The 18,023-nt window shown below is 40.4% G+C and overlaps 1 protein-coding gene across 2 annotated transcripts in view; it reads left to right on the top strand.

Moving 5' to 3' along the window:
• The window catches only part of grm2a (glutamate receptor, metabotropic 2a), a gene marked incomplete at its 3' end in the record, with an annotated part of 51,553 nt that overhangs the window by 12,438 nt on the left and 21,092 nt on the right, over window positions 1-18,023 (top strand). For both annotated transcript variants that reach the window (XM_084063442.1, XM_084063441.1), the window contains exon 2: window positions 16,976-17,317. In XM_084063442.1, coding sequence (XP_083919568.1) covers window positions 16,976-17,317 — 342 coding nt within the window. The remainder of the gene's footprint in view (window positions 1-16,975; window positions 17,318-18,023) is intronic.

The following is an 18,023-nucleotide window of genomic DNA, read 5'->3' as shown; positions in this document are numbered from 1 at the left end:
TTCCACCACTGATAGTTATCGATATGGACATAGTGGTTGACATTTACACACTGAAAGTTCTCTCACCGTATGACCAGAATAATAAAGCAATCGTATAAGCTACGGTAGCAGAGAGCTCAAATATGATATTATACGTTATATATTTTTAGAATCATCTGGAGGTAGACAGCCGTGCCAATCTCTGGAGCACACATGAGTCATATATGAAGGATTTAAAACGTGGATACACACACATGATAGAATCCATGCCAGGAAGTTCAATGATGATGAAATGTATCAGTAAAGCCATGCAGTGAAAATGCATATTTCATGGGTAAAAAGTAAAGAACGAACGTGCTTCCCAAATCATAAATAATTCACCCTGTGATTGGATTATTCATTGGCTTGGCAGAACTCAGTATTTGTATAGTCAAAATGTATATATATATCATCACATCCTCTCTGCACAACTCACTGAATGTTTCCCCACGGCCAGATTCTGACAAAATAGATTTGTCAGAAACATTTTGTACCCCCAATTCTGCAAGCCATACATATCTATCTGTTTATTACTATAGGCTAAATAGGCTAAATATGATTGGTTAATCAAGGCTTTCTGTGGGCTGTTATTTCGGAATAGTGCTGTGCCTCTGTTTACAGTATAGCCTACTTTGGAAGTGGAAACTTAAAGGGGTATTTCACCCCCAAAAAAACATAATTCTATCGATTAGTCACCCCATGGAGACACATGATGAGACACATGATAATTTGATGACCAGCGGACCGGTAGGCAGCGGTTCCGGTAGGAGACACAAAGGAGACTCTTTGTGTCTCCTGCCGGAACCGCTGCCGGGCGGTCATCAAATTATTGGCTTAGGAATGCGACAAAAACAAAAAAAATAGACATGAATTCAAGTCTCCATGGGGTGACTAATCGTTAGATTTTGGGGGTGAACTATCCCTTTAAGCTAATAAAATCATTTTCAAATCAAAAATCAGTTATTTCATTCGTAAGTAGCCGTGTGATAAGTGGGATAATATATTTTGAGCTGGTCGTTATTGCAAGAATAATTTAACTGAGGCTATATAGAAATGAAGATAAACTACAGTGCATTTTTGGGCGGGATTCCCTGAGCATCCCAGAGGAAATAATGTCCACTGATTGCCAACTAAATGAAGGGAGGGCACAGAGGAGCTGAAACAAATGAATGAGACTCAGCCCGTGTGTTTCTAGTGAGCAACGTTACTTCCGTTACAATTAACCCATTAATGCCGGGAACGCATCTGTGTAATTTTTAGATGTATTTGGCTATTCAAAAATAGCAGATCTACAAGCTCGTAGCGCGGCACCAAGTGCCGCACTACGAGCTTGTAGATCTGCTATTTTTGAAAAATCTTGACAATTTGTGCAAATCTTTCAATATATATTTTTTTTGAGTAAACATTTGTAACTCAAGTCTTTGCTTCTGGGGGGATTCTACAAATGTCTTCTAGATCCTACAGTTTGTTTGTTTTCTATATCAGCGGTTCCTCAGAATCATATGTATTTGGCCGCGGACCCCCATCTCTAAATGTTTTGTTCCAGGGACCCACCAGAAGCAAAGATTTGAGTTAAAAATGTTCGCTTTAAAAAAATATATATATATATTCAAAGATTTGCACAAACGTTCACGTTTTTTCAAAAATAGCAGATCTACAAGCTCGTAGCGCGGCACTCGGTGCCGCGCTATGAGCTTGTAGATCTGCTATTTTTGAATATAGCCAAAGAAGTCTTAAAATGACACACAGGTGCGTTCCCGGTCTTTAATGAATTAATAGACATAGTCTTATCATGTGGTTCTGGAACACCAAACATGCTGCTTGCTTTGGGAGGAAGTTTGGGAGCTTGTTGAAAGCCTTGTGTTGTATGCATGAGAGATTTGAATTATCCACCAAACCTGATAACAAAGCATAGCCTCCTCTATCTGGCTAATAGTTAATATTACCACCTGGCGGAGCGTTTTAAAAACGCTGTTGCCAGGCAACTGAACTCTTAAGAAATAGATTGATGTTGATCCGGACAGAGTATCTCCTACATACATTGGACAAATTCTCTCTCGCTCTCTCTCTCTCTCTCTCTCTCTCTCTCTCTCTCTCTCTGGTGTAAAGTAACAAAGTACATTTACTCAAGCACTGTACTTAAGTACAATTTTGAGGTATTTTTTTTACTTTACTGGAGTATTTTCCAATATTCCATACTTTTACTTCTACTCCACTACATCTCAGAGGCAAATATTGCACTTTTACTCCACTACAATTTTTTGAAAACTTTAGTTACTAGTTACTTTGCAGATATAAATGATTATATTATAAAACATACATTAACCACTTTAGCCCTATTTTATACCTAGGCTATTTGAAAATAGCCGATCTACAAGCTCACAACGCGTCGCGATGCGACGCCTTGTGAGCTTGTAGATCTGCTATTTTCAAACATTTTAGTACTTTAGTACATGTTGATGCTAATACTTTTGTACTTTTACTCAAGTAACATTTTGAACACAGGCCTTTTACTTGTAACAGTATTTTTATACTGTGGTATGTCCACCACCGCTTTCTCTCTCTCTCTCTCTCTCTCTCTCTCTCTCTCACTCTCTCTCTGAACGTACAGTATATACATGCACGTGCAGCATTATCCGCCTCCCTGTGCATGTGTGAGTGTTTGTACAGTAAATGTGTGTGTTTGGTGGTGATGTATAGAGTGACAGTGAGCGTAGCTAAGGAGCGCAGCCCTGGGAATAACTGTGTTATTGCTTTAGAGGCACGTTGAGCCTCACGTCTTCTGGGACGAGCAGATGGGCTTTTCATGTAGGAAAAAACAGAAAAAAACCATGTCATCTCCACAAGCCAGGCCTGATGTTGTCTGGACTTCATTCATGGACCGTCACTGAGTTCATCCCTTATTTCTCTCTGCGACCAACGCTATAATCTCTATTTTATCTGCTTGATGTTCTCCCTATATCTGTCTGTCTGTCTGTCTGTCTTTCTATTTATGTCTGTCTGTCTGCGTGTCCCTTCATTCCTGCAGTCATTTCCTTATTTATTTTTTAACCCATTCAATCCGGGAACGCATCTGTGTCATTTTAGATTTTAGCTGTGACCATTCTTTTTTTTACTTTGGGCTATTCAAAAATAGCAGATCTACAAGCTCATAGCGCGGCACCGAGTGCCGTACAACAAGCTTCTAGATCTGCTTTTTTTTTTCTTCTTTGAATATATATGTTTTCTTTTTAAGCAACATTTTGAACTTAAATCTTTGATTCATGGGGGATTCTACAAATGTCTTCTAAATCCTAACGTTGTTGTCTAAAACTTTTTTCATGTCAAGGACCCCTGAAATGGGAACCCCCATCTCAAAATATATTGTTCCAGGGACCCCCCAGAAGCATAGATTTGAGTTACAAATGTTTACTTATGTTCGCTTAAAAATAAATAAATATATATATTCAAAGATTTGTAAAATAATTCACGATTTTAAAAAGAATAGCAGATCTACAAGCTCATAGTGCGGCACTCGGTGCCGCGCAACAAGCTCGTAGATCTGCTATTTTTGAATAGCCAAAGAAATCTAAAAATGACACAGATACTCTCCCGGTCTAAACGGATTAAATCCATATTAGTGTGTTTTCATATGCTAATGCCTTCTGTATTGTTTTATTCTGTAGTGTTGTTAAGCGAGAGAGCTTCTGGGTATCTGTAGGGATAAAGTAACAATGTTCCTCCAAAATCTTAGTCAGTGTCTCTCTGTCTCTAATTCTGCTGTTCTTCCAAAACTCTGTTTCCAGTTCTGTGGAGAGAAACGCTTTGACTGTAATCTTCTTGATACCAGATGATGCCGTGCAAATCCTTCTCGCCCGCTCTGTAATTTCCTTAATTAAATACAGGGAGTATCCACTGTGAGGCACGGACACTATTTCAGCCACATGATAATAACCATATAATATTGGCCATGGGCAGCTGTCTGATAATATGGCATTTAGGCTGTCGTACAGAGTGGCTTACTGTAAGTGCAAAGTCCTGAGTGTTAAAGTATAGTGTTTTTGAGGAAATTATGGCCAATGGGGGAAAAGGAGAATGAATTACTGTATGAGGTATTGCAAAAATCTTTCAACAATCCCTGTCTTAATGTAGGTAAGAATTGACCAGGGAAGAATTGTGTCTAGTCTGTGTTCAGCTTTCAAAAATTCATGTGTGAACCTCCCCTGTGTGTGTTCTTTTATGTACATAACCCTCTCTAATATGAAAAGGGAGAGCTGAATAGCCACAGTAATATCCATAAAAGTCTTTCAACATGAAAAGCATGAAAAGCAAATCATTGGAAACCAAATGAAATGCAGGCAGACAGACAGCAAACCCTGCACAAGCCAGCGTTGTCACAGGGAGTCCACCACTCATTGTAGACCTGTGTGGAATCAGTCATTTAGCAGAACTAACTGTATAGCTTCAGATCCTGCAACTTCTGATGATTGAGATTCACCATAAGTGAGCTCTGAATCTATAAGTGCCTACATGTTATAATAAGTAGCCTTGCGGAGCCATGTGGTAAGAGCCCATACCTCCTGTTTCTGTAACGTGAGGCGCCTTGATGTACAGGTACATCTCCCAGGACATGACGCTAGTATGTCACAGGGACTTACCCCCCAACCCAACCGTATAGATGTGACTTATATTCATTAGAATGCCTTATAATTAATCCCTTTCATACATTTGGAGGTGAAGTGGCGAACAGTCGATGCCAGCTTCCTCACTTTCCCACATTCACACACCAACGGTGGCAAGCTAGGGCCGACCGACTCATTGGAGGCTATGTAGGGTTCAGTGTCTTGCCCAAGGACACTTTGATACTAACTCCAGGGGAGCCCGGGATCGAACTGGGAACCTCGCGCTTCACCATCCGGGCCCGCTCTACCCCTGAGCCACTGCCGCCCTCAGGCATTTCATTTTAATTGGTTCTCCGCTCCATCCAATCAGCCAAGCAGACCGGGAGGCATTTGGGTCCAACTTCTTCAAATAGTCTTTGGTATGACCCGGCCGGAGGATCAAACCCCGAGGGTGGACACACTAACCACAAGGCCGTGTTTACTGGTCTGTCTGAGAGACGAGAATATGTTATTCTTTTCTTTCTAAATTGTATATTCTACAGATTCAGACATTCCAGCATTCTGTATAAAAGTGTGTATAATTTCAGTAGTGAATGTAATTTCCTTGCACTGTATTAAAAGCAATCACTCTTCTGACTGGGTAACGTATTGTTATACCTGGCCTGAGAAAGATAATGAAGCACAGATGATGTGCTACATGTACAGTACAGTATGCCACTGATACAGTGGCCTTGTGAAACCTTTATGTAACTGCTCATTCAACCTACAGAATACTGTACACTAGGCCTGTATAGGAAAGGATATTGTGTTGCACAATATATTCTGTTCTTACAATAGTATGTTATTATTAGTTATCTCTTAGAGGCGAGTACGTCACTTTAAACCTCCGATGACGGTGGTAAGGGCGGAGGGAGGTGCGTCTCGGTGTGGTTGGGACCCGGAGGGCTAGAGAGCACTCTTGAGCCTACGATGGTACAGTGTAGTACTGTGTAGTTTGAGGTATAGCCCTATATTTATTCTGGTATAGATGTGAGGGTGTAAGACTCCATCTTGGTACATGGGATGGTGATTAGGTTGGTGGCCATACTTTCCTATATGACATTATGACGCTGTATGATTTATAGTCCACTCAACGAGGTTCTTCTTCGTCTATGTGTCTCTGTGGAGAAGATATGTACTATTATGTTGCTATCTTTCCGAACCTCTTGAGAATATATGTGTCTATTCCCTCCGTGGTCTATCTGAGAACATTCTCCTATTCGTTTGGTAGCAGAGCTGTGTCTCTAGGAAAAGGCTGACTTATAACTACAGATGTGACGTCCTGCTGTGAAGTCACGCTGGCATTGTGCCCAAATTAGGTGCTTTCATGCTGGGCGTCGTATCCTTCGTTACAAAGACAGTGATTCTCAACCCTTTTCATTTCAAGGACCCCCTGCTGAGTGAGAGTTACAGATCCATAATGGGCCATTTGGACCCCTGGCGGTCCCCAGATCCAACGTTGAGAACCAATCAAATCAAATCAAAGTTTATTTATATAGCACGTTTACAACAGCCGAGCTGACCATAGTGCAACAAACAACAAAAACGAACAAAAACATTTTCAACTCCCAGATGGCTGGCGTAGCGGTGCGGGCACCTAAGCTGCTGATGCAGCCTGACACAATGTGTCGCAGGTTCGAATCCCGTTCCCGACAACCTTTGCTGCGTGTCACTCCCCATTTCTCTCTCCCCATTTCCTGTCAGTAGACTCTACTGTATTTTATCAAATAAAGGCAGAAAAAGCCAAAACAAAAACTATTCAAAGCATCAAAGCACATGAAAAACATCACAACAATTCAACAAAAAACAATGCAAAGCATCAGAACAAAAGAAAAAGCATCAACAGATAATATGCATAAACAGGTATCAAAAGGTGAAAAGTAAAAAAAAACTAATGAGGTAAACTTAAATGCAGTTAAAAGTTCAGGCAGAACAGATGGGTGTTAAATAAGTAAGGGCTTTGAAAACCCCAATTGACTGACTGGGCAGATCTGATGGGGAGAGAGGCAGACTATTACAGAGTCTGGGGGGCCGCAGCCTCAAACAGCCCCCTGCTCTTTGTATTAGTCTTATGAACAGTGGTGGAAAAAGTGCTCACATTTTTGTACTTAAGTAAAAGTATCAATACTGCAAGCAATGTAGAAGTACTCTGTTACAAGCAAAAAGTCCGGAATTCAAAATTTACTTGAGTGAAAGTACAAAAGTATTGGTATCAAAATGTACTTAAAAGTACCAAAAGTTGAAAGTACTCATTATGCAGAATGTCCAGTTTCAAGTTTTCAAATGTATAAAAATAATTTGAAAATAGCAGATCTACAAGCTCACAATGTGTCGCATCGCGACACATTGTGAGCTTGTAGATCGGCTATTTTCAAATGGCCGAAATGTATGTAGGGCTGAAGTGGTTACTGTATGTTTTTGTAATAATAATGTAATGTAAATGGTAACTAACGTTTTCAAATAATTGTAGAGGAGTAAAAGTACAATATTTGTCTTTGAGATGTAGTGGAGTAAGTAAGTAAAAGTACAGACAATTTGAAATACTCCAGTAAAGTAAAGAATCCTCTAAATTGTACCTACAGTAAGTACAGTACTTGAGTAAATGTACTTAGTTACTTTACACCACTGGTCTTATGAATATCCAGCAACAGCTTGTCAGCAGACCTCAGATCCCTGGCTGGGATGTAAGGTTCCAGGAGCGCAGCCCATTTAGTGAATTATAAATAAATAAAATCACCTTCAAATTGATTCTAAAATGAACAGGGAGCCAGTGAAGTGAGGCCAGGACAGGACTAATATTCTCACGTCTTTTAGTACCTATAAGGAGGCCAGCCACTGCTCTATGCCAGTGTATAAGTATAAGGAATTACAATAATCTAATCTGGATGAATTGAAGGCGTGAATTAGCCATCTCCAGTTGGCGGGGGAGATACGGTCTCCTGTCTGATTATTATATATTATATATATAATATATTAACTTTACAGAAAAACAAGCCCAACATGGCTTATAGTAAACATACCTGGCAACGCTGGCAGAGAGGGAGAGAGTGTGAGATTGCATAGGGGATAATGGCTTGCGCAGTCTTCTCTTAAGGCAATGACATATGGCACGGTGATTGGTCTTATTATTGTAACGCCCAAATCACACCTATGCATAATGTAACGGCTAGCGCAGGTGTTTTAGGCCCTGGCCTCCCTAGGTTGTGGGGGACTGGTGTAGCGCTGGTGTAGGGCTGGTGTAGGGCCGGTGTAGCACCCAGGATCACTTAGGAAATTGGCACCGGGTGAAAAAAATGGGTTACAAAAATCGCGTGGAAACACTCGGGTTTCTCAGATAGTAGTGTCTGTCATATAGTAGGTGTAACTCATAGGCCTGCTGTTACTGATGCATTTCTGATTGAATGAATGCTTCTGTAATGTTAGTCAGCACCGCACCGTAGATAATGGATTATTGTGCTTCCTAAAATAGGATGCTGGGTTTTATAGCCTTTGCTTCACACCTCATTAAAACAATTATGACATTTTGGATAATTGCAATGATCCATTATGCCAAGCCTAACCAAAAAGTTTTGATTCATCACACTGCTAGTGTTGTTATAGTCATAGTGAACCGCATTGTCAGTGATTTTCTGCTGAGCTCGGAAACCTCAGAGGAAAATCACTTTTGAAATATTAACCACTCTCTAATAATTCATCTTGCAACAAAAGCACAGACTGTTTTGTGGCCGTGTTTTCAACTCATGCAACTCAAATTACACACAGAAATACATAATTCATCATAAGTCATTTGAATCATAAGCTTGAAAAGGTGCAGGCTGAGTTCTTAGCTTATTACGCCTACCGTTTTTCAAATTGATTTTGCCCAGGTCCATTTAGAATTGTACAATCAAATGTATAAATAAATATGTACTTTATACTGTATATCTATAATCAAAATTTCACAAAGTCCCTAACCATTCACACGTGCAGTATTCATATACACAAAAGTTTAAAAGTCCCATACTAAATGTGAATGTGATTAAATATACTTTAGTTGAGATCCTGCACTGACATCTGAAGAAGTGGTATTATGTATTGCTGAGATATTTCAGTATAGGCTGTACAGTATGATGCAAATATGATGAAACACAGATCACACGCTCACTTATGCTGACTGTGTCAGATCTCAGGTTTAGGACACTCCCAAGGTCAATCTCATGCATTTCTCAGATGCAGTTTGATGTGGAACAAAGTACACTCTCAGTTCGCCCTGTGTTTACCTTGATTACTGTAAATCGCTCTGTGTGTGTCTGCTAAATGCCTACATTGAAAATTGTAGAGGGCATCCAAGGTCAAGGACCGCACTCTTATCTGTTTAAAAGGCTTGAAATGACATCAAATGCAGTCCAACTGGTATTCAGCAATTCGTTCGTTGTTTCAAATATATTTATTGATTTCCAAAATGAAGCAATGAAAAGGCTACAGTTAGCAATTCGTTCTTTAAAATGTGTTGAGACCTCCGCTCCGCGTCGGTGCATAATCACCCGGTCGGGATTTATTTTCAATAATGACCAGCTACCCGGCAATTATCCCTGGCATAACTTGTACAATTGGAGTGGCTGTATTTAGTCTCCCTGCTCTTCTATTGTCAGATCGTTTAGATCGTGCCAAAGATCACCTACACACATGGATCTGACACAAATTTTGACCTGATGGTCAAGATCCAATTTATCCCCTGAGCAAGCAGGCAGGCTCTATTAACTCAATGGTAATTAAAAAAAATCAGCACTTGCGCAGGAAGCCGGTTTCAAATCCGGGGTAGAAGAGGAAAGTTACAAGTTTACAGTAGTTGTACAGTAGTTGTACTGTAGTTCATATTGAACTGGATAACTGGACATGGCTTATATGAGAAAATCTATTTCCGGCTAAAAGATTAAGCCTTACTTTATGTATCACTTGTCAGTTGCCACATTAGATCTAGTCTGCTTTTTTATACCGAGGAGAGCAAACACGATGCTACCAGCTGTCTCACCACATGTTGAGGGAGGTTGTCAAGACGGGTTAAGGAAGAGAGTTGTTTTTGGATGATGGTACATAGCAATATGTTTATTAGCCTATCTGCATAATCAGGGTGTCTAGCAAGCTTAGAGAAACCTCAAGGGAAGCTAACTTTTGAAATGTTAACATCTATACCGTCTTCTCTCCTCCTCTCTCTCCCCGGTCTCCCCGCTTTCTCTCTTTGCAAGATGCATCGTATACAATGTATTATGCATGTCATTATAGGCTGAATATTTTCAAGAATCTTCCACAAATAACGTTAATAGCACATCTACGCGCTCACAGCGCGTTGTGGTGCAATGCACTGTGAGCGCGGTAGGTCGGCAATTTTCGTTATTCATTGCACGATGAAGTATACAGTATGGGGCTTAAGTGGTAAATGGTGCATTTATATAGCGCTTTTATCCAAAACGCTTGAGATAGATTGTGCATTATATTCACCCATACATTCACACACAAATGGCGGAGGAAACCATGCAAGGCACCAACCTGCTTATCGGGAGCAACCAGGGGTTCAGCGTCTTTGCTCAAGGACACTTCGACACTAACTCAGGGGGAGCCTGGGATCGAACTAGGAACCTCGCGGTTCCCATCCGGCCTCCCTACTTGCCACTCTACCCCTGAGCCACTGCCACCCATTATAGCACATCTACTTGCTCATGCAATGCACTGTGAGCTTGTAGGTCGACAATTTTCGATATTCATTGCACAATGAAGTATGCAGTATAGGGGCTTAAGTCAGGGGAGGGCAATTTTGATGATGGAGAGGGCCATTATATTTCCACACTCACTCCAGAGGGCCACATTGCATATACTGTCGGGCAGACACCTCTTATCTCCTTTTTGTAAATTAATGCTGTACTGTACGCCATTCTATGTCATACAAAAGTAGCAAAAATAACCGATCTACAAGATCTCTTATTTTTGAATTGGAATTCTGATTATTATTTTTTTTTTTTACTATTTTTGAATTGGAATCCTGAAAAGTTATTTTTTTTATTTAATTTCAAATGCATTTAGTTATGCTTATGTTAACTTCAATACAAATACATTGGACATAAAAATAACATAATTTTAATATGAGCCATTAAGCTACTAATATAGACTGTAAGTAATTAAAGCGGGTCATGTTTGCATGTTTGGAATTGTAACAGCTGAAATCAATAATACATCAGTATTCCGGTATTAACCCATTAAGACCTGGAACTGTGTCATTTTTAGATTTGAGCTAAAAAGCATTATTTTACACTTTGGGCTATTCAAAAATAGCAGATCTGCAAGCTCGTAGCGCGGCACCGAGTGCCGCGCTACGAGCTTGTAGATCTGCTATTTTTGAAAAATCGTGAAAATGTGTGCAAATCTTTTGAATATATATATTTTTAAAGCGAACATTTTTAACTCAAACATTTGCTTCTGGGGGTCCCTGGAACAAAATATTTTTGATGGGGGTCCACGGCCAAATACATATAATTTTTGGGGGTCCTTGACATGAAAAAGATTGAGAACCACTGATATAGAAACATACATTTTTCAGAGTACTGTTGAGATTTAGGAGACATGTAGAATCGGCTTCAGGTCTCGGGGGTTAACCTGCAGGCCGCATTAAGTGAAGGTGGGGGCCGCCAGTTGCCCATGTATGGCTTGAGTGGTTAAAATATACAACAGAGGAGTCACAATTAACTCAATTGTTGCATTGGCAAATCCGTATTGCCACTGTATGATCCATGTACTGTACTCCCCTCCAGCTCAGAGAAGAGTCATTATGAATTATCTTCACATGTTCAACAAGCCAAGTTTTTTTTTCTTTTCGGTATTGAATTCAGCTCTCCTCCATTATAGCATGCATTGCCTTGCATTTAGGGAGCCGGGAAAAAAGAATACGAGCTATAACTCGCGTTAGTTCATGCAGGACACGGTCGGGAGTCGTATACGTGCCCCCGCTGTGATCAGCTGTCTTCTGATTGTTTTCGATCAGCCATGCTTTTCTACACACCAATCACAGCCAGTGTTGCCAGAGTCTCTGAGAGAAACAAGCAACCAGGTCTAGGAAAACCAGCCCAAAAGAAGAAACTATGGGCCACATGAGCACTTTAACATATACATCAGCTATTTGAAAATAGCAGATCTACAAGCTCACAACGAGTCGCGATGCGACGCGTTGTGAGCTTGTTGATCGGCTATTTTCAAATAAAATCTTGCGGGAAAATTATAATAAGCAGATCTGGCAACCCTGATCACAGCTCTGCTGATTGTTCCAAATCGGCCACGCTTTTCTACACTCCAATCACAGCTCACGCTCTTCAACGCGGTCCCTTTAATCCATTAAGACCGGGAAAGCATCTGTGTCATTTTTAGATTTCTTTGGTGGCACGGCCACGGAGTACTGCTCCCGATTCAGCCACAAAAAAAAAAAAAAAACATGGCACAGGCTGTCTAAATAATCGATTTAAACGGTTGTTTCACCCCGTCCTAAAACGATTACTTCAATCCTCAAACATCAGTAGGTTTCGGCGAATACCTTTACTTTTTGGATACGATGTGGCGAAAAAGGTGATCCACAGACCGTTTGCCGGTGTTCTACCGCTGCCGGTAGCCAATACAGTGGGAGCTCATCTCAGAGCTGTATTAGTGGAGGGAGAGGTTCGTAATGTGGCTAAGTTTGCCTCTGAGATGTAGTGGAGTAGTAAAAGTAAAAGTACTGAAAATTGGAAGTACTCCAGTAAATTGAAAACACCTCAAAAGTGTTCTTAAGTACTTTACATGCACATGTAACATGTACTTTACTTGAGTACATGTTACACCACTGGTTATTGCACGTGTGAAATAGGTTCTCTCCTTCTCTTGCTCCCTCTCTCCCCCTGTCTCCCCTCACCCTCTCCCTCCCTCCATCTCTCCAGCCAAATTCCAATACTCTCTAACACACTCACACACTCAACTCTGGTCCTCCACTCACGCCTCAGTAGTTCCGCCTCCGAGCGAGGAGGTGAGGATTAGACTCGGATCCGGAGGAATTAAGCAGGTTGCACTGATGGGCCCACATCCCAATACCCCATTTTCTGCCCGCTTTCCCCCTCCCTGCTCCACATGTTGTACATGTGTTCAACATAACACTGTATTTCTATATACATTGAGCTGTTTGACACCCATGCACACCCATGCACAACATGATTCTGTAAATAAAGATCAAACCATTATTTAATGTGTTGTGTTGTCAGTAGCTTTGAGCAGTTATTCAGACTGCATCAACATTTGTAGAATTCTAGCAGTATTTACATTGAGTGTGACAATTATCAAGGTCACAGCTGTCTGTCTGTCTTTTTGTTTGACTTTCACAGGTTTTTTTTGTCTTGTTTTTTTTTACACATTAGCCCTGACATCCATATTTCTTTTAAGTCTTCAAAAATCGGTATTATAGCAGATCAACGTACAGTGATGGAGCATGTGGCATGGGTGAAACAGCTCCTCTTTTTCTTTGCAAGCCCATTTAGACCTGAGGCCGATTATAAAAACGCCTTCTAAATCTTTTTCTGAAAAACTAAAAAACTAAAAAATAAATTATTTTGCTATACTGTATATAGCAACAGCTAATGTGACTCAGATGCTGTCCCGTATAGAGGATATGCGCATGCTTAAAGTGAATGGCACATCGAGTGGCAAAACGAGTGGCAAAGCAACATGCAAAGTGAGTTTAACATTGTTTAATGTTGTTTAATGCAATCAGATATGACTTTTCTGTTTGGATGCATGGGCTGTCAAGGCCAGAAAGTATTTTTTTGACACTCAGTAGGCATTCCTGCATAACTTCCGGGTTTGATGATGATGTCACACGCATATCCTCTATAGCAGGGGTGGCAAACTGGTGTTTCGCGGGCCAATTCCGGCCCGCGACGTCGTCAAATCTGGCCCTTGAGGTGATTTGAAAAAACGGCATTTAATACTACCTCTAATGGAAAAAAAAACGAGAGAGAAAAAAAAAAGGCAGAAAAAACGCCAGCGCCCGCCAGTTCCTTACTGAGGCTCCTGGGGGTTGAATACTGGACAAACTTGTTATGTGAGAACAATGGCCAAGCTGTGAAGCCACAGCCACGGTCATTAACATACAGGGGACCATCACCATTCAACTCTACCTGTACTGGAGAGAGCGCTTGTTCAACAGCATCACAAATCCGGTAAAACACCGTTGTTTGTTTGGAGAAGTATATACCAGTTGCGTCTCTCATTTGGAGGAGTAGAGAGTGGCTGCATTCCTCCCATTAGTAAGATAACCAGCGACAGTTAAGAGCCTGCGCAGGGCAAAATAATTAACACCAGCTGTGAACGCTTGACTGTGTGTGTGTCGGTGTGTGTGTGTGTGTGTGTGTGTGTGTGTGTGTGTGTGTGTGTGTGTGTGTGTGTCAGTTTTAGTCTGTTTTTTGGTGCGCAACATAGCCCTCGTTTAAGTCACTTGCTTTCACCTGCTGTTGCTGTGCGGAGAGTGCGCAACAGGGCATATCTCCGCCAAGCCAGGGTGACCAACAGGCCCATGAAATTCATATGCAGGCATAGTAGCCAATTAGAATGAAATCTGCAAAAACTGACTCATATACTGATACAGAACCATATATTGGCTATATATTATCGTTGGAAATCTTGTATGTTCCTTTTTTTTATAATTATTTAAAACAATTTAAAATCGTGCAAATAGCCATAATTACAACACCAAAGGCCAAGTGGCCTTGCCCCTAAAATGACGAAATTCCAGGCCTGAACTGCAGACATTATATTGCCTTTTGTTAGGCTATTCAATTTTAGTTTTAATTTCTTGAAATCATATTTATTTAATTTGCAACTGTATGGCATGCTAAGGTTTTGAGACATATTGTATTATAATACTATATATACTATATATATTACTATAGTATTATAATACACAATAGTAAATAAATAATTCTAAAAATATGCTTTAAATAACTGATCTATGGATTATAGTTATGATAAGTGTTGCCATAATCACGTAGCTCTACAACAGAGGCATAGCCATGACAGCAATGGTACAAAATAATATTTAAGAAAATGTATATATATATTTTTTTAAATAATCATTTATTTTCAGCCATTCGGCCAAGTGTTTCCTATATTCGGTATTCGGTTTCGGCCAAGAATTTGATATACTGTATAGCAGTGACTCAGGTGTAGTGAAGTAGAAGTAAAAGTACTGGAAATACTCTAGTAAAGTAAAAAATACCTAAAATCTTTACAGTACTTGAGTAAATGTAATTAGTTACTTTACACCACTGTTGTTCTATGAATCTAATTATTTAACCACCCACTTCAAATTGAATTATTCAACTTAAAATGGTTTATTATTATTATTATTATTATTACAAATTGCATTGTTTGTTTTTAATGTCAATAAGTAAAGTAGCTATTCTTCTTAATACATTTTAAAAAAAAAGTGATATGCATAGTTAGTAGCAGTGTCTGAGTGCGTGTGAGCGCGCATGTGCGCCCGCAACTGGTTCCGGCCCCCATCAAGTCGCCATTTGACCAATCCGGCCCTCACCCCAAAATGAGTTTGCCACCCCTGCTCTATAGAAAGGTAAAACAACGTAAATGGACTAGACTAGAGCAAGCATGAGTTATGTTATATTTTACATTCCAGCCTTTTCAACAAATGATATTGAAATTCAAGGTACCGTGCTTTGACAATGCTGGTACTTGCTAGATGTAGATGTAGTGATTAGTCTGGCTCCCCTTAGGCTGGCAGGGAAGTGCCTGGAGCAAGAGCCAGTAGTTGCTTATGCACACTGCACATGGCATCACAACACTGACAAAACATATTGCACACAAAAAGCTAAGTTTGAGGGTTCTTTGATTCTTTGATTATCTGTTTCCGTCCGTCCGTCCGTCCGTCCGTCCGTCCATCCGTCCGTTACAGTGGTTCTCAAACTTTTTCATGTGAAGGACCCCCAAATTGACACTTATTAGCCCGCGGACCCCCATTTGAAAAGATATGCCAGGGACCCCCATAAGAGAAGATTTTTACGGCTCTAGCAGTGATTCTCAACCATTTTAATTTCAAGGACCCCCAGTTTGACACGCATTAGGCTATGGACCCCCATTTAATGGCATTTCTATCTCTGGGACCCCAATTTATATTGTAAAAACAATGTTAATTTAACTCTGAGAGTGTGCAAATGGAACCAGGACCCGTTAGGGTCCATTTGGTTCCATTTGTACACTCTCTGAGTTACAGACCCATAAGGGTCCATTTGGTTCCTAACTATCCATCATTTAGCTGGGTACCCCCTGGAACTCCATCAAGTACCCCTGGGGGTCCCCGGACCCCACTTTGAGAACCAATGACATAGAGTAACTGTGGATTGAAGGCTACCGTATCTCCTGATATTCCCATATTCCTGATATTCCTGCATCTTCAGAATCTTGTCACACTATCAGCAGGAGTAGCCTATAGGCAAGTTGTCAAAAGCCCATGCAGCAGGGCCCCGGATAAGCGATGAGAAACTGATTTGTGCAATAGTGATTGCATCTGCATGACCAGCAAGCTTTTGATACAGTCCATTTATTGTATTCACTTGACTAAATCACTGCAGCTGATATGGGTTTGAATTGTTTGTTTAACTCGCCATTTATTAAAATAAAAATCAGAATTGTAAACATACTGCATAAGATGTTAAAGTAATGCTAGGTAACTTTTTCAATAAAACTAAAGTTAAATTGTATATCTTTTGTGAGTGGCAAATGTTTCACAACACCCACTCCATGAATTTCACCCCCGAAAGCCTTTTATTTATATATTTTCTATTGAACGTGGTCGGGGTTGACTGTCCCGCGAAAATGACGTCATCTGGCCGGAAAATGGAAGCGGAAATGCACCGGTTTCCTGTTTGGCCAGGAACTACTACACCGGTTTCCTGTTTGGCCAGGAACTACCGTGCTAATAACAAAAAGGAAACTCACGCTGATTTTAACAGATTGTATGATTTGAAGAACGAAAAAAAAACAGAAAAAGAAAACACAGCTCACGGTAACTAAAGCTCCACTGGCTAAGAGAAACGATCCACAGACCGCATAAAACAATTAAAAGAACGCTTTTTGAAACGCTTCCGTCTTCCGGTGAAAACGAATGGAATTCTGGGTAACGCAGTAATAAACAAACGGCCTGCAGTGACGGTAATGACCAGCAGAGGCTGCTAAAAATCGTTTTTTTGAAATCTGCACTGTACAACTTTAATGAAGTAAAACTACAACAACATGTTGTATGTACCCATTCATTCCAGGTGGCCAACCTGCTCCGGCTCTTCCAGATCCCTCAGATCAGCTACGCCTCCACCAGCGCCAAGCTCAGCGACAAGACCCGCTACGACTACTTCGCCCGCACCGTGCCCCCCGACTTCTACCAGGCCAAGGCCATGGCCGAGATCCTGCGCTACTTCAACTGGACCTACGTGTCCACCGTGGCGTCGGAGGGCGACTACGGCGAGACGGGCATCGACGCCTTCCAGCAGGAGGCGCGCGCCCGCCACATCTGCATCGCCACGTCGGCCAAGGTGAGCCGCTCCATGAGCCGCTGGAGCTACGAGAACGTGATCCGCTCACTGCAGCAGAAGAGCAACGCCAAGGTATATACAATACGACACGTATATATGACAATGACAATCTTTTGCATTTTTTTTTATTATATTGCATTTATTTATTATTTTTTAACTTTGTTGCCTAATTTGAACAGAACATGTTCAAAATAAAAATTTCATTCATTCATTCATTCATTCATTCATTCATTCATTCAAACAAACAGTGGTGTAAAGTAACTAAGTACATTTACTCAAGTACTGTACTTAAGTAATACAGGGGTATTTTTTACTTTACTTTTTTTTACTTACTTAGTATTTCCAATTGTCAGTACTTTTACTTCTACTCCACTACATCTCAGATGCAAATATTGTACTTTTACTCCACTACAATTATTTGAAAACTTTAGTTACTAGTTACTTTGTAGATATTTATTATTATTACAAAACATACCTTAACCACTTCAGCCCTATATACATTTATAGGCCATTTGAAAATAGCCGATCTACAAGCTCGCAATGCGAAGCATTGCGAGCTTGTAGATCTGCTATTTGCAAAAGATTTGTAGACATTTTACACCTTTCAAAACTTTTGAAATGGGACTTTTGAAATGGCACATTCTGCATAATGAGTACTATTTTGATGCCAATACTTTTGTACTTTTACTCAAGTACATTTTTTATTCCAGAGTTTTACTTGTAAAAGAGTACTTCTACATTGCAGTATTGATACTTTTACTTAAGTAAAACATGTGAG

The sequence above is a fragment of the Gymnoscopelus microlampas genome (assembly GCF_963454915.1).
Source record: "Gymnoscopelus microlampas genome assembly, chromosome: 7".
NCBI classification, from domain to species: Eukaryota; Metazoa; Chordata; class Actinopteri; order Myctophiformes; family Myctophidae; genus Gymnoscopelus; species Gymnoscopelus microlampas.
The sequence above is the reverse complement of the archived record's forward strand: the minus strand, read 5'-3'. Positions and strand labels throughout refer to the sequence as shown.